The 18,639-nt window shown below is 33.6% G+C and overlaps 2 protein-coding genes across 2 annotated transcripts; both read right to left on the reverse strand.

The window, feature by feature from the left end:
• Positions 1-3,048: 3,048 nt before the first annotated feature.
• Positions 3,049-13,236, reverse strand: LOC139487065 (sialate:O-sulfotransferase 1-like). Its single transcript, XM_071272074.1, has 6 exons — positions 13,123-13,236; positions 8,685-8,757; positions 8,001-8,019; positions 5,489-5,637; positions 4,195-4,342; positions 3,049-3,723 (listed from the first exon to the last, which is right to left on the reverse strand). The coding sequence occupies exons 1-6, from the start codon at positions 13,125-13,127 to the stop codon at positions 3,455-3,457; spliced, it is 663 nt and encodes a 220-aa protein (XP_071128175.1). The 5' UTR covers positions 13,128-13,236; the 3' UTR covers positions 3,049-3,454.
• A 2,584-nt stretch (positions 13,237-15,820) lies between these two features.
• LOC139484258 (uncharacterized) lies at positions 15,821-17,982 on the reverse strand. The gene is made up of 2 exons (XM_071267994.1): positions 17,741-17,982; positions 15,821-16,994 (listed from the first exon to the last, which is right to left on the reverse strand). The coding sequence occupies exons 1-2, from the start codon at positions 17,980-17,982 to the stop codon at positions 15,821-15,823; spliced, it is 1,416 nt and encodes a 471-aa protein (XP_071124095.1).
• Between the last annotated feature and the right edge of the window lie 657 nt (positions 17,983-18,639).

Consider the following 18,639-nt stretch of genomic DNA (forward strand, 5'->3'; position numbering starts at 1 on the left):
TTCATTTCGTTTAAATCACAGATAAAATAAAATAATTGAATGATATAGTTTCACATTTTGCGTGTACAATCTGGCCTTTTTCATGTTTTTATGCAAAACAACATATTGACAGAAAAATACAATCTGAATGAATAAATATATACATATATCTTAAAATGTATGATATATACATTTGATTACCGGAGGTGTTCTTTGTTGGGGTGTGTATTCAATAACAAGGAAGTAAATAGTCAAGGTAACCAGGTTCAAAGTTTAAATACCAATTTTTAATATCACATCAATATTTTTATATATTGATTTACGATATTCAAAGCTAATGTTTAAATAACTTAATACGGTGTTAACAATTCAATGAGTACAAAGGGAGACAACTCGAAATTTATGTGGATGTTAAATGAAAAATAACGCATTTCAAAATATTCGTACGTCTGTTCACGGTTTTTCGAGTGATATGGTCCATTTTTTCGAGTGTAGTTCGGTATTTTTCGGGTTATAAAACATGCAATAAGTTCAATTAACGGATATTTCGTTATTATACATGTAACAGGTTTTGACATTACTACCCATCTTATATTGAATACTAAATAGGTTTTGATCACCAAAGAAGCACATTTTCCTTGTATTTAATCAAAATAATCAGTGTTTGTTATTGTCCGGGTTTTTTCGAGAGCAACTGTGAAATCGTCCGGGTTTTTAGACGATTGGTCCGGGTTTTTTTACAGAAAATTTGATAAAGAAAAAAGGTATTCCAGACTTTAAAAAATGACTTTTTTCTTGTCTATAACTGAAATTAAGTGACGGACAATATATTCCCAATAAGTCATCAAAAACATATCAAAATGGATCTCTTTTTAATTTAATACAAATGTCTGTTTTGAGTGCGTTATACAACTGTTTTCCAGTGTGCATTTAGAAATTACTTGATCTTTAACAAAACGGTGTCTAAAACATAATTCAGGGAACTCATAATCATTTTAACTTTTTTTTTGTTTAATCATTTTTCTTGTGGTGAACTCCGGAGATAAATAAAAGAAACCTATTAATAAACACTCAGATCTTGCAATAAACATAAAAAAAACACGCACACTTTATCCATCCCATTCTTATTGCCATTGAACACAAAATTTGAATAAAATTCAGATAAGATAAACAATGCAATGAATAGTTCATTAGCCTAAATATGATCCTTTAGCAATTATAGACAAATACAAAATGTGTATATTATATGCTATCACAAGCTAGATTGTCCAGTACTTCGAACGACACTAGGAACACTTGCAGCTAACCATGCGAATAAGTCTCTATTTGGACTCTACAGGAAACTGCGAAATATCTCTTTACCTGTTGATTTACAACTGAGACTTTTCGATGCCCTTGTACAGCCAGTTCTCATCTACGGCTGTGAGGTGTGGGGTTTTGAAAACACTTACAATTTAATATATATTTAATATAGTATCACCAGCCCAGTAGTCAGCACTTCGGTGTTGACATGAATATCAATTATATGGTCATTTTTATAAATTTTCTGTTTACAAAACTTTGAATTTTTCGAAAAACTAAGGATTTTCTTACCCCAGGAGTAGATTACCTTAGCCATATTTGGCACAACTTTTAGGAATTTTTTATCCTCAATGCTCTTCAACTTTGTATTTATTTGGCTTTTTAACTATTTTGATCTGAGCGTCACTGATGAGTCTTATGTAGACGAAACGCGCGTCTGGCGTATAAAATTATAATCCTGGTACTTTTGATAACTAATTAGAAAAGATACACCTCAGCTTCAAGTATGATAGCAATAAACATTAATGCAATAAACCATTCAGGTCAGAACTACCCATTTTGTAGTTATCGATTAGATAAAATGTGCCACATGTGGAGCAGGATCTGCTTACCCTTCCGGAGCACCTGAGATCAGCCCTAGTTTTTGGTGGGGTTCGTGTTGTTTATTCTTTAGTTTTCTATGTTGTGTCGTGTGTACTATTGTTTTTCTGTTTGTCTTTTTTATTTTTAGCCATGGCGTTGTCAGTTTGTTTTAGATTTATGAGTTTGACCGTCCCTTTGGTATCTTTCGTCCCTCTTTTAGACCAAACAATTTAAAAATCTATGGTATATTTTTCTAGGGATATTTTATAAAAAGTGTAAAATAGCGTGCTGTGCCTTAAATAGACCACCCGTAAATTATACAGTGCATCAATATTTTAGATTTTAGCAGATGTAACAGGTAGTGCGGGATAGTTATGATTCTGTATACCCCTTATGGATTCAATGCTTCAAGGTAAATGTCTTTAATTCTCGTTGGGAGATAAAAATTCAGGAATCAAACCTCAGTTAGCTTTGAATTTACGCAGAAAATAAATAAGTGCCATCTAGGAATAAATCAGGATTCTATCCATTTAAAGATTGTTACCAAATGATTGGTTTATCATTGGAAGGCTATTTTGGGAATAGTCCGGTACATCTTTTTGTGATCTGTTTATTATTGGTAAACGTTTTCCCGTGTGACCGATAGGGGGAATGGGGTGTTTTTTCAAAGGACTAGGTTGACTTTACATAACACATATTCATTACAACCAAGCTAATAGATTTTGCTGAATTCTTTCCTGTAAGTCACTCTGTCTTTTTAAGGCTCATGTTATACGATTCACTTAACAAGTTGTCATCGTTTGTGTAATGTAATGTGTTTGTTGCAATAGTGTTCCGTTTTGATCGAATAAAATAATTGTATATCTTTACAATTTTTCTTTTGTATCTTTCTATTACTTTAGTACTATTGGTTTACTAGTCATCCAACTCAATGACATTTTAACTGTCATAATAATGAACAATGAGAAAATAGGTGCTGTATTGTATTTTTATCGGTTTAGGATTGTTTTAATTATGTCTGGCCTGTGTCCAAACAGTTCTAGCGTGGGTTTTACAAATAACGAAAAAGATTTTGTAATCATGGTGAATATCGATAAAACAAAAAGCTTGTCAAAAACAATTAAATACAATCTTTATTGTGTTCAAAGAGGGTAGAAAACTCACAACCCATAACTCGGGCCCCTCTTGGTTACATGTATAGGTATTTTTTTATCTGAAATAAACGTACTATGCTATCAGAATTGTTTCATATAAGATAATAAATATGACGAAAAATAGCTTTTGTTAGTATTACTACAATCACATCTAAATAAGTGTGCAAATGTACAATATTATCTCAACGACCTTTCTATGTCATAATGTATTCGTACTTGTTAAAGTAAAACAAAAATTGCACAAATAAGATGACTGATCCCGAAAATGATAGAGGATATCTGGTGTAGTTTACATTGTCATATAAAGTTCGTTAAAATTGGACTGATAGTTAAATAATTAAGAAAGTCACAAACTCATAGAAAATGAACCTCCGGGATCCTTGTCTTGAGACATCTTGAAATGTCTTGAGACAAATTTCCAAGACGCGTGAGGCTGTTCATAAAAGGAGATGGACTGAGGTATTCGGTTCCATGATATTAGCATCACAAAGTTGTGTAGTGTGCTCAAACATGTGACAAAGTTTAGTCTGTGAGGAAATAGAAAACACTTTACAGTCAATAATTTCTCCACACGCATTTGCACAGTCAACTTTCGCTTTTAAACCATTTCTGTGTATAACTTCTGATTTCAACGGCTGACTTGAAATGGCACTACCGTAGAATGCTGTTCCATACTGTTGAAAAGTTGGAACACTGATGACTTCTCCTACAATGCAAATATGATTGTTTTCATTTTTATCATCACAATTTTGTCAAAAACAATAACGTGACTCAGCATGTTGAAGAGTTCTAAAAAAATGAATAGTATACTCTATAAATTGAATTTTTCTCACTTCACGTTTTTGGTTTTTGTTTGTTACAACCATTATTTATATTTTTACTGAAATCATCAATTCGAATGAGAAAAACTAAGGGCTTAATAATGTACAAAACAACGAAAAACAAATATTTAACACAACAACAAACGACAATCACTGAATTACAGCCTCCTGACTTTGGGACAGTCACATACATACGGAATTTGATGGAGTTCAAAAAATCAGCTGGAGTCCAAAGCCTAGCCCTAACCTCGGAGAGTGGTGTCAAATTAAATGTTTTGTAAGTGGAGCATCAACGAACATATAACATATTTCTGTAAAATGTGCATTGTTTAATTAAGTCTAAAATCAAAACTTACTAATACGATAAATAGATAGCCTCCAATCTGCACCACACATTTGTGTCCAGTTCCCTAAACATGGTGTATTACATTCTGAATCGCTGACATTCGGATGGATTGCAAGATCTGAGTGTGGGTCATTACCACAATGGCACCATTGTCGAGACTGGAAAAAAATAATAAAAAAAAACTTTCTTTTTTTGTGGTGAAAACTATCCAACTTATAGTAATAGTATGTCGTGTATATGTAACTACAGTAGTATACATATCTTTTCGGGGCCAGCTGAAGGACGTCACCGAGTGCGGGAATTTTTCGCCTCATTGAAGACTTATTGGTTTACTCCTGCTGTTGTTTGTTACACGTTCGGGTTTTTGTCTCTTTGACACATTCCCAATTTCCATTCTCAATTTTAGCATACTAATGCTTCACTGGACATTTATCATAGGAAATTTATAGGTTTGATCAACTCATCCAAGATGTATTATGTTTTGAATCGTTAAATATTTGTGTATCGAGCATCACCGATAAACCTTTTATAAATTATACTTTAACTCTTCTGTGTAATGTTCTTATAATTTTTTTTTATTAATTGTTTGTCCAATGGTTTTAGCTGATTTCTGCGTTCATAAGTCAAAGACACCACATGAAGATGTTTATAATGCTCACATCTAGCAATGCATTCCACTCTTAATGGAAAAGAGAACATTTTGAGCTTTTTAGGGGTGTAGTTGTGATTGCAAATGAGGCATCAATCTAACAGAGACAAGATAACTCGGATTGAAGCAATCGTACAATCTTTACTTATGAGCAAAATCAATACTATGAATCATTTCAAACTAAGAACTAATGTTGGGCTCACTGTTAGTTTTTGATTTTGATTTTTTTGTTCATTGTATTACTTAATATTTGCTTTTAGCATGTGTCCTTAATGAACACCCAAGTCCTTCTTTTTTTTCAGTATCATTAAGATTATTCTGTGACCAACAGTTATTCAGCCAGTTAAATGTAGATGCGATACTCATAATGCATAATCACGACTTATTGAATTATGCCCTTATAACTCGCTATGCGGTATAGGCTTTGCTCATTGTTGAAGGCCGTCCGGTGACCTATAGTTGGTAATTTCTGTGTCATGTGGTCTCTTTTATAGAGTTTGCAATCATACCAGATCTTCTTTTTATATTTTAATGATAAAATGTAGCATATGCATATTGGACACAAATTAAAAGGTTTTAAATAAAGGAGGAAAAAGACGTTATTAGGTGTCATGGGCCTTGTTTTATCGTTCAAAATACATTATATGGTTATTACCTGCACACCGGCATATCTAAACCCATCATCTGCGCATCCAAGTATACACAAGTCTATAGTCAAGGTTAAAATGTTTGTGCCTCCATATAAATAAGGAAACTTTCTGATTGGATCGGAATCTATGAAACAGCCTACGTACTCTGCATGTCCTGAAAAATTAAACTTTCATTACAGTTTCATCATTAGTTGTTTTACGTCATAGCCTTTAAATAAAGAAAAGAAAAGAGATAAAACACAGTATTGTTTACGGTGATATTGTCAAATGAAAATTATCGTTACAAACGAATTGCATTAAAATACCATTTACAATGCTACATTTTGCCGATATTTATATCTAAATTGCAACCTGTTTATGAAGTTTTGTTTAAATACCTTGGATGTGTACTCATTGATTTTTAAGTATTGAAAAATATTAGTCGGAAAAGTTATTTTTCTAACATAGTACAAAATGTAGTGATATTTTTCAATACTGTATTCATCATTATTAATTTTATTCTAAGTAGTTTTAAACAAACCGAGACATTTTTTGCTGTCAAGTTATAACCACATATATAAAATAGTCCACCACCCTGCTGTCGTCAATCTTTTATCAAACAGCTGTTTATGATCTATTCAACTAAATTCGTTAGAGGTGTACTTCTAATTAAAATATAAGTCTAGAATGAAACGGTTTATTAATTGATTACAATAATGTACTTAACTAGCATTCACATATTTTGGAGGGCCCTCATGGGGTTTTTGATTATGTGATTACTTGGCCGTTTTTTTAATGATTATTTGATTATTAAGCCAAATATTTCATGATTATTTAATTACCTAGGACTGTATTTTTAGTTTATGATTATTTGATTACTAAAGATAAGCAAATATTTAATGATTATGTGATTATATTGGCAAAAAAATGGTGATTATGTGATTACTAGGACCCCCCCCCCCCCCATGAGGGGCCTCATTTTGGAGACTCCTAGGTCAATTGCTATTTTTCTTTGTGCATAGACATAGTTATGAAAGGTACCAGGCTTATAATGTTATACGCCAGACTACAAAAGACTCATCAGTAAAGCTCAGATCAAAATAGTTTAAAGCCAAACAAATATAAAAATGAAGAGCATTAAGCACCAAAAATTCAAAAATATTGTGTCAAGTACGACTATCTATCTGCATTGGATAAGAAAATCCTTAGTATTTCATACTTTTGCAAACTGAATTTATAAAAAAAAAAATACCATATAATTGATATTCAGGTCAACACCGAAGTGTTGACTACTGGGCTGGTGATACCCTCGGGTACAAAAACGTCAAACATCAGTTGCATCGACTCAGTGGTGTAAATAGTTATTAAAGGTACCAGGCTTATAATATAATACGCCAGACGCGCGTTTCGTCTACATAAGACTCATCAGTGACGCTCAAATAAAAAATGTTAAAAGCCCATAAAATATAAAGTTGAAGGGCATTGAGGACCCAATATTCCAAAAACGTTCTGGCAAATAAGAAAAATAAGGCACGCTCTCTATTCCTGATTTCAACAATTTGTGTTTTATTTAGATTGTTCTGTTACACACCTGAACTAGGTTGTATCATATATATTTACCCAGTCACATTTTTATGTACTTGTCTCAGGTCAGAAGCACGTTATCCTAATATTGGCTTTGGTAGACGTGTGCAATAATTAGTTTTCGTTTGTCGCTGTTTACATTTGCGTCCGTTATGTGAAAAATGTAATCATTTCTAATCCTTTAATGTGTTTTTCTTTATACCAGAATATTTACTGTTAATATGTACAAAGCCCTGAACACGCATGACAAAATTGTCAAAGTTGTTAACTAATAAACAGCAACACCAACATCTCTAATTGACGAACAAACTTATAAAATTAAAAACCACTAATGAGGGTACATAGATAGCAACAAAAAGTGTCCCATGTCTAAACGAGTATATTTATAGATTTTAATAGTCTACAACTTCACAGTCTAAGGCTTTTATATAAGATACAGTCGCGGTCAGTGTTTATTGGAAAAAAGAGCCGGAGAGCTCGGATATATTTTTGGCAAGAAAACTGACAATCATAGTAAAGTAAGATTGAAGCCGATCGACTTGCCACGTGCTGGTTTCGAACTTAGAAATCTGGTAATGAAAATCCCGTTAAAATAAACGCTGTCATACTCTCTACCGCTAAGGCCTCTTGATCAATAGAATAAAAAAACATGAACCTGCATGTAGGGTCATAATAAAAACTTGATAGGTTTAGCTAGCTATAAAATCATGTTCATTAAACAATCTACATAAGAAGATGTCTGTATCAAGTCAGAAATATGACAATTGTTGTCCATTCCTGTGATGTGTTTGAGCTTTTGATTTATCACTTGATAAGGGACTTTGAATTTTCCTTGGAGTTCGGTATTTTTGTTATTTTACTTTTTACTTACATGGTTGATGTTAGGAATCATTATTTGTATTTTTCAATTCAGAGAAATAAATTTAACGATATCAATGTGTATAATTTACTTACCAAGCGCAGAGTATGAACACTGAAACATATAGACAAAGGCAATGATAAATATATTATTGACGGTGTTAGCTTAAATCGATCTTAATTTGTATCATTCTGAATGCATTTTAATGGTCCAACCTCGTTTAGTTTCAGCTGTATTTGTTTTGTTTTGATTTATGTGGGTTTCTTTGTGTCTTTAGTAACTCTTTACTCTATGTTTTGAAAGAATGTATATAATATGTTCATATAGCGGCTGTAAATAGAAAACAACCCATTAAGCATTACATTCAACATTAATTCAGCTTTACATTCAATGGTAATTTCTTGACAACAACAATGATTAGATGTTTTAGTGGTTCGAAAACATATCTTATAATAAAAATGAAACATTACAGAGGGGCGGTCGTAAGATGAGGGGGATATCTGCACGGAAGAACGCGAAATAACATTGCCTTTACACGATGAAAGAACAATTAAAAATGTCTTGCAACCGATTTCACGAAACACGGTGAATACCGAACCTTAAGCTTTTTCACGGCTGCACGTGAAATAAAATTGGAAACACGTTTCACGGAAATAACCCTTTACCGCCCCTTATTACAACCCTGAACCCATACCTAAAAGTTAAAAGTCGTTACCCTAGCCTTTCCCTTTACTCCGTATAATATGAAATACGAGAAGAGTTCGGTTTATTTTTCTTACCTGTAAATCAACCTGCTCTAATTGAAATACCAAAAACATAAGTTCTATCAGTCTATGCATGACACGTTTATATCTGAAACAAACAACAATAAAGCTGAAATACTTTGTATTTATGCATATATGCTTGAATTGAATTGTACAAGGCAAAAAAAAACATCTAAATACTGATTTGTAAATACCATTGGAAGCAGTTCGAACAGTGACATGTCTTGCCATTTGTTAATAATTCTTATAGTAAGGTCCAACGAGTTCATATTGTTTGAATCGATATACAATCGTTATAGGGTGACCCATTGCATCAATTGTTGACGATAGATAGTCGACGTGCAAGTCTTACCGTTGGGTTGAGTCACTACTGGTATATTCAAATTATATCAGGTTTGAATCATATACTTTTTCAATGATATTTTGAGTCGCATTGTATAAATTACAGGTGATTCGTAACGTTTAATGTTCTTGTTAACATGGTTAAGACACGGTATTTTCGTATGTATGGTTTCCAAACACACTGTATTCGTGATATTTCCGTCGTTTTCTTTAATGTGTTATAGCATTCTAGTGGATATATGTCCGAATGTTTTGTGGTTTTATGTTTTTGTGTAAAGAATTCGAAGTAGGTTCGGTAAGGGCCCGATTATTAAGTTCAATGTTTCAGGATAAAATATATTTTAAGATGATGAAAAAACGTCTGAGGAAGTTAAATAGAAGTAATTGTTTTCAAAGTTTTATTCTGAAGCGTTGATCTTTATATGCCAAATAGATCAAAAACAGCAATTTTTACAAATTTGACAAAATCGTACTGATTTCAACCAAATAAATGCGTAGAAAAAAATAGAGCGCAAGCGCCGACAAACTAAATAATTGATTCAGATATGTGTAATGCCATGTCAATGATTGTGCTGAAAGATTTGTTTGTCGACGACTGTGTGCTATGTTCCTATCCATGAAATCAATAAAAATCTAATTTCTTTAAATTTTCGTCGAAAATAAAAATTAGTGCAACTTTATAAACAGTGCGATAGTACCTAAATTTTCAAAAATAATACATCTTCGATATTTTCATTGTATAAGCCATGATTCATTTTTGTATCGGTCAATTTGATCTAATTTATTAATCCTTTCCATAAATAGGGGCCATTTTAGCATGTTTATGACCTTATCGAACCTACTCCTTTTTAGAGTTTTAGATTTTGATAGCAGATGAGTCAATCGTTATCCTGTGTCGTAAGTGAACAACACAACGGGTGCTACTAATGGAACAGGAGATGCTTGCACTTCTATAGCACATAAGGTCCACCTTGTTTTGTGAACGGTTCGTGCATGTTGCTCAGTTTTTAGTGTTCTGTATAGTGTTTTGTGAACTTGTTGGTCTTTCGCCGCTTTTCTGTTTTGCCATTGCGTTGTATTTTCTTTCGAATCTTACTTAGTTTATTCTGCCTAAATTTTTGTTTTATCAATTTGCTGCTTTAAGCAATTTATAAACACCATGATGCTTTGTGTTTTTTTAACTATTGAACATTTGTTTGAAATGCGTTTAGTGTTGTAATTTTAGGATTTAAAATATGCTTTGTCTTGAGATTTCTTATTTCACTTCGATGTACTTCGGTATGTCCCTGTGTTGTTTATCATATCAATTTACAAAAATGGCAACTTTTAAAAAAGCTTTGTTGAAGATTGCATTACATATATCTCAATGAGAAAAAAACTCATATGAAACTTATTAAAAAGTGTAAAATTTGTTTAATATACCTAAATCGCGGAGTTTTTCACTACTTTAAATCAAGTGTACGTGTTAAAAGAAAATCATATATATTATCAAATTCTCCATAACTGTACAGCTATGTATTATATTGTCTTCAAGTATACGTATACGCCGATATGTTCAATACTGCGTATGCAGTTACATCAACTGCGAGTTTCAGACCTCCGGTTAGAATTTCGACCACCGCACCGTCAAAGTGCGAGGCGAAAACCAATATTAAAGGGCGTACTGGTGTAAATGTATATTTGTTCCGCTGTACAGAAGTTCTCCTGGAAACTTTGTTACAAACAATGCCATAATATCTGGTAACAAATATGCTATACCCTTTATTCCGTACGGAACAAATACGATAAAATGTCTTCCATTTAGAACTTGTATTATGAAGGAACTTCTTTTTCATGACAATGGACTATAAATAGTAGTAACTTATTTTTAAAGAACAAATTATATGCACCAACAAGTGTTAAGATCAATGACACGATCCGGTAAACTTCAGCAGAAAACTCGAAAGTTAATTAATTAGCGATCAGCTATCTTTGAATGATATATATTATGCTGAATAAACGTTATGGATTAGTAATAATCTTTTTTCAAAAAAAATGTGCATACATAGTACAGAACTAGCTTGAGAATATCCATGCATTGGTTCAATAATTTTAAGACCACAACATTAATATTACAAGAAACTCGTTGCTTGGATCTTTCATATATGACTTTAACGAATGAATTGTTAATTTACATTCAACATTTATAGTACACAAGATATAGCGCTATTTAATTCCTTTTGAATACAGTACTATGTGTCATTAAGAAGCATGATGTATTCATGATTTAAATCTTCTAGATCTGTATTTCTAATATAAAACGTATTTTCTTGAATGCATCTTAAAAGAGGGACGAAAGATACAAGAGGGACAGTCAAACTCATAAATCGATAACGCCATGACTAAAAATGAAAAAGACAAACAAACAAACAATAGTACACATGACACAACATAGAACACTAAAGAATAAACAACACGTACCCCACCAAAACCTAGGGGTAATCTTAGGTGCTCCGGAAGGGTGAGCAGATGCTGCTCCACATGTGGCACCCGTCGTGTTGCTTAGGTAGCACTCCACAGTTAGAAAAGAAAATAAAAAATGAGCCACAAAATGTTTTATCATCTATTCCTGGATTTCTAATACATTAACCTAACTGTGTGTGTTGCATATGTATGTAATCAGTATCTTCCATCAATTTGATTTTCAAAAGTTGAATGGGTGAAAAATTATTCCTTTTCAGTGTATCCATGGCAACATTCTGCATTTATTTACCATAAAATATGACAAAAAAGGGGGGGGGTAAACATGTCACATTTCCCCCCAAAATTTGGATCAAATTAGAATTTCAATGCCTTTGAGTGATACCTTTTTAGAAACTGTTTTCATAAATCTTCCTAATGATCAAATAAAAAAATGGGTGTCTTACGCATCATTTTTTAGTTAAATTTAATAACAAATTTCGTGCGACAAAAAGTTGGAAAAAAAACATTACAATAATTGTCGGACCAATGTATGGTATGGACATACAAATACGGACTGTCATACAAAAAACAGCCTATACTACATACAATATATTATCGTGATAGTCATATAAACCCAATACGAAGGCTATTTAATACTCAGCTATCAAAAAATGAATTTTATTGCACACTAGCTCTTATATTCGAAAAATCCACAAGTGCCAAATGCGAAACTACACATAACTGTGGAGTGCTACCTTATGAGATAACAAATCCGGTAAATATTCTAATTCGGTAGGTCACATTCATGAAAGGGATGGGGGTTGCAGCTACGACGCCAGGAAAATATCCGATATCACTTGTGAAACGTCCATTCCACAACGGTCAACCGATTCGTGATGACGTCCGTAAAATTTACGAAGAGATGATTTCAACTTCACCATCTGGAACTCTTGATTTAATAGCTTCCTTGTGAGCAACAACCCTCTATCAAGAAAAGCATGATCGGAAATGCAGGTTTGGGAATATCGTATCAACCGGGAGACATATACACCGTATGCAGATGCCGCTGGAATGTTGCCACCAAGAAACGGAAAGTTAACAATTGGAAAACTAAAATCATCTCTTTTGTCTTTTGTTTTGTTTTCAATTATTGTCAATTTCTAGATGTGCGTCAAGATATGAGGCCTACTTAACAGTATCTGTTGTATCCTTTATCTCTAGTTCCATGGAATAGATGCGTTAGACATAGTCACTAATTTTAAATTATTTAGTGAAAGAACATCATCTATATTATAGCAGAAAGTCGTGTTAAAGGATATTGCTAACCTCTTATCTTTCTTCCTAAGAAGTTCCTGTATGAAGTCAGTCTCATAAAAATACAAAAACAAGTCGACAAGAAGAGAATGCCGATAGTCTGTTGAAAAACACGTCCTCCGAACGTATCAAATATGTTGTCAATCAAGAAATCAAGCATCTTGTTACTGTCAGTTTCAGAGAACTTTTTGTTAAATGCATTTTGGAGATACGTGTAAAATATGTTGTTTCTTTTTTTAAGTATAACGACATGCACACATTATATTGCAATACCAACGAAGTAAAACAAATTAAATCTAGCTTAAACAAAAATTGCATTTTACATATCTTAAAAAGAATCTTTATATATATTTACCCCATGTATTCACAAAAATAGTAACAATCGTCAATCCCTCGTAAGCAATGTCAATGACTGGTATGATAATGTCTGATTAAAGTAATAAACCTTGAACCATGTTTTCCCTGAAAAATTTACAGTACTAATTTTAGTAATATATATTTTTTTCTAATTATTGTACATGTTGTAAAATACTAATTAAATTTACCCCAACGATTTTTCAATTTTAATAAAAGAGAGATTCGACAAAGACTTCTATATTAATTTTCCTTCAATGGATTCAATTGTCAATTTTGATACAATTCTTTCATTGTTAGATTGTCACATCAAGAAGTACACAAATTTAAATAGTTACGATGAACTTCTTTGTATTTTTTATTCATTAAACGTCTGAAAATAACAACATATTTTATTAAAATGTAATTTTAACAAAGAAATCGACAGATAATGGAAACATACAATAACAGATGTGATGTGTCACAGTTTTCTTTAACTGGGACTATTATACTAAATATTATTGTTTGGTTTTGAGTGTGTAAGTACGTCACGGTGTGTTCGATTAGGATTTTCAATAAAATACAAGCAAGTGTATTGTTCAATATTCATTCAAAAGAAACAAGAATCGTAAGTACAATATACATATTAACGCGACGTCACATCGTTAGTGGCGACGGCACACGTACGAACGCATAACGTTGCAATCCTTGACATCCTGGGGGCCACCGAAATGGAAACTACTAAAGAAAAATTATAAAATTTACAATCACATAGAATACAAAAAGATTTTACTCTTACTGTCTCTGTAATTTACGATACTTAAAATGACTCCTGAAAATTACTTTAACTAATTTAAAATTGTCTTTCGATTTGCCCCTTTGTCATTGAATGTAATTGGTACGTAAAAGTCCTTTTTTGTTTACTGTTGATGGGAACGGAGTGAATAGTGCGTTTTACAAACCATGGGGCTCTATTTGGGATAAATTTCCATTCGGTTCCGCGCTCCACCACCTTTTGTTGAATTGTTTCGGCTGCAGCTTTAAATGTATTCGCGTTATCTGACATCATTATTCTTGGAAGTGAATGACGTGCCATAAATCTCCTAAAAACTAACATGAATGACTTCTTTAATATCCGGTACAATTTCTAGATGTACTGCTCGTGTTGCTGCACATGTAAACAGGCAAATATAAGTTCTGCAATCAATGTTATTTTGTTCTTTTGTACACAAATCACCTGTAACAAAAAAGGAATATTCATCGTTAAGTCTATCTTTCGGAAGCGGCGGTGGCTCAGGTGCGCGGTAAGGTTTTCCTGTTACTTTGGGCATTTTCTAAGGTGGTATTTCACACATTGACGAATTCTCGGAATTCAAAACTTCTGCTGAATATGTGCAATTGTGCTGTTTAGTCCAGAGTGTAGATTTTTGTGATGCTTGTCTCTAATTATCAATGACGTAAAATGGTATTTCGTTGGTAACAAAATTTGATTCCTCGTATTATAATCTAATATTGCGTTGTTTATTCTTCCTCCGCAGCGCAATAATCCGTTGTCGTCCAAATAAAGTCTAAGTTGTCTAATTATAGCAACTTTATGTTTCGATGATGGGTTCAAACTATCAATCTCCAGTTCAAATGTCGTCCGCTGAACATCACGAATAAGTGTATTCTCAGCTTCTCCGATTTCTTGAATGCTGAATATTCCAATCGTTCGCTCGCTTTTACCATGTTTACGGGTCTTCAGATTACGAATAAATCTTAACACGTATGCTGTTATTCTAACCAATTTACTAAACGAGCTATATTTTTCAATTTGAACACAATTTGTCTGTGGTACATGTATCTCAGCGTACATAGATTATTCTGTAATTGTTGAAAATGTGTTACAGTTTTCCACATTTCTTGTCCAGTTGGGCCCTTCTGCCTTGTTTGCGACCCATTTTGGTCCCTTTATCCGAAGTGCACTATTCAACAGCTGTTTTGCCGTAATTCCACGGGTAAGATAATCTGCTGGGTTTTGGTCTGTTGGGTAATATCTCCAATCACTGTTTTCGGCCAATTTTAATTTCTTTGAGACGATTAGATACAAATGTAGGTAATGTTTTTGTTGACGATATCCACCTCATCACTATTTGACTGTCACTCCAAAAATATGTCTTCTATGTGTCAATAAATCCTACTAAATAGTTCGCTAATCTAGCGCCCATCAGTGCACCCATTAATTCCAAACGTGGCAAAGTTATAGTTTTTACCGGAGCGACTCTGTTTTTTTGTAAATAATAGACCAGACGTGTTCCCTTTGACTAAATAGGCACACGCACCATATGCTTGTTGACTGGCGTCTGTAAATATATGAAGTTCAATCTCTCTTGCGCATCAGATTCAGGTGTTATTTGGCGGGAAATTTCTGTTTTTGTTGCCACTTCTATTTCCATAGCGATCGATTTCCACTCTTCTTTTAAAGTACACGGTAATAGTTTGTCCCAATTTAACTTCTCTTTCCATAATCTTTGCATAAAGAGTTTTGATGTCACAGTAGCTGGGAATATTAATCCAAGCGGATCAAAGATTCTTGACGACTGGCGCAACACTTCTCGTTTTGTTAATGGTATATCATCGTTTTCTGTCAAAGTAAGTTGATTATACAAAATGTTATCAGATTTTGTGTTCCAGCGCATTCCAAGTATTTTAACTGTCTGGTCCTCGTCTCCTGCCTTTTCTTATATTGCTCTATTTCGTAAGTTTTCATTGATAGAATTCCATGATCTCAAGTTAAAACCGGCATCGTGTAATAATGTGCGAGATTCTGCATAAAACTTGAGTAGAATTGTCTCGTCAGGAAAGCTCGTTAGCATTTTATCTACATATAAGTTCCTTTGCAGTTCTGAGGATGTGTTAGATGGGCTTTCTCTAAAGTGTTTCATCAATGTAGCACTGAAAATAAAGGATGAACAGGTTGCACCAAACAGTACTACTTTGAATCTGTAAGTTATTAATGGACTATTCGGATTGTTAGGGTTCTGTAACCAAAAGAATCTCGTAACATCTCTGTCATTTTTGTCTAATTCTATGTGTAGAAATGCTTTCTCTATATCAGCTGTCACTGCATATTTATCCATTCTAAAGCGTGTCAAAATTGTAGTAAGGTCGTTCATCATAGGAGGGTATTCTGCTAAACAATCGTTGAGACTAGCGTTGTAAGAATTTGCTTTACAGCTACAGTTATAAACTATTCGCATAGGCGTGGTTGTGGAATCCTTCTTTACAGCGTGATGTGGTATATAATGAATTAGATTTTCAGTAAGAGTCTCATCGCTTACCTGTTCTATGAAACCTCTCAATTCTTGGTCAGATATAATATCTCCATACATTCGGAACATTTCTTTGTCTTTTGAAATACGACGTATTACATTTTCTGTTCTTCTTTTGACGATCTCTTTGTTTGTTGGTAACTCCGGGCAGTTTTCTTTCCATGGTAGTTTGGACACATATTTCCGATTTTGTTTTGTAATGGACGATTCGGCAAAGGTTTCCATGACATCTATCAATTGCGTATCAACTTCCTTTTCGTCAATTCCTAAAGACTCCAGTTTCCAAAATTTCTCTAAATCGCAAGTTTCCTGTTTATGAGATATCAAAACATTCATCATTGAAGTTGACTGGTTATTTTTCTCGACTGGAACTGGGCCTGACAATAAATATCCGAGTTTGGAGCTTACAGTAGTCGGACCATTTCCACGTATTACTTTTTCTTGCAATATATTCCAATAAAAGTCTGCTCCAATTAGAAGAGTAAGCTCAAAAGACTCTGCGTCTGTAACGGGTTGGGCTAGAGATAATCCATGTAGATAGTGAAGTCCCTGTCCCTTTTGCCAAAATCCTTCTTTACACTTGCTACAAAATTTGCGGTGTGATTAGCTGTCGACGATTGATACATGTATTCATTATGTCCTGATTCCTAAATTGAAAGTTCTCTGCAAATAGCGTCTTGTAGTTTCTGTTTTCTCCAATCATCACTTCCGTTTTCCCGTGTAATATTTTTTCAGAAATCTTGTGGCAATTTCCCTTGAATAACTGGAATCAGTAATGAACCAATCATTTCTTCGCATTGTCCTAATGATCATAGACCTCTGATGTATGCCTCGGACTTATCGTGAAATGCTCTTAAACTCTCTAAACGCTCATCAGGCACCGGCATATCCAAAAGTGATCTCATATATGCATTGATTATCTTGTGGGTTTGACCATAACGATTCTTTAAAAGTTCAATAGCCTTGTAGTAATTTGGGTTGGTCATGGTGAGGCCTGAAACTACGTGTGCGGCATCTGATTGCAATAAGAACTTCAAATATGAAATTTTCTGAATGTCGGATAGTGTACTGTTATGATGAATTGTCGATTCAAATGAATCGTCGAAATATTGCCATTCTAATATATCTCCGCTAAAATTTGGTAGCGTTTACTTGGGTAGGCGATGATTTTGGCTTGAGGTTGAACTTGTTTGTGATAGCTCCCGACTGGAATGCGTAAATGGGTTTGAATGTGGTATAAACTCTTGTACATTGCTATCTAGAATTGAAGAAGTGGCGATGGCGACGGGTTGCAAGAACTTTTAGTATTTTCTAATTTTACTTTCTAACTCTAAATAGTACTCATCTGTTTCTATAATTTCATCAGTAATTTCCTCCGAGTCCACTGTATTTAAAATCTGCTCGTCTATATTGGCTAAAGTTTTCTTTTTCTTTTTAACTGCCCCCAATAATGTACATATTTCTTCCGGGTCTAAAGGCGTATCAACGATGGCGTCCTCCAGTTTGTTAAAAACTTTCGTCACCGCTGCTCTGTTTCCCGCTCTCAACGATTTCAATCTGCTTATGTCCATTCTCTCTCTCTCCGTTAGTCACGGCACCAATGTTGAGTTTTGAGTGTGTTAGTACTTCACGTTGTGTTCGATTAGGACTCGCAATAAAATACAAGAAAGTGTATGGTTCAATATTCACCCAAAAGAAACAAGAATCATAAGTATAATATCTATGGTAACGCGACGTCACATTGTTAGTGGCGACGGCACACAAACGAACGCATAACGTTCCCGCAATCCTCGACAATTATTATCCCAGTCCAAGTTTTCAAACAGTTAAAATTAGCCAAAAACTAATCCACTTTTTTTCTAAATTAAAATTGTTCACAAGAGCTAAATAAAATTGGTCAAATTTATATTAAATATAAGTATACTAGTCCAAGTGTTCTAACAGCTTAAATCATGTTAATTGAAAACAAAGTCTTCAATTTACCGATTTAAATTGAAATAGACAAAAACTAATCCCATCTTTTTTTCTAAATTAAGATTGTTCACAACAAGAGCTAAATAAAAATGCGTCAAATAAAAAAAATCTTTAATCTCCTTTGACTGAATTCGCTTAGGTTGCCACGTGACAGTTCTTACGAGAGTTCACGTGGTTAAGGATACTGCATATCGAGAAGGAATTGGCAAAAAGAGAACGGGAAGATGATAAAGCAATAGCATTACATGTCTGGG

The sequence above is a fragment of the Mytilus edulis genome, chromosome 8 (genome assembly GCF_963676685.1).
Source record: "Mytilus edulis chromosome 8, xbMytEdul2.2, whole genome shotgun sequence".
In the NCBI taxonomy this organism is placed as follows: Eukaryota; Metazoa; Mollusca; class Bivalvia; order Mytilida; family Mytilidae; genus Mytilus; species Mytilus edulis.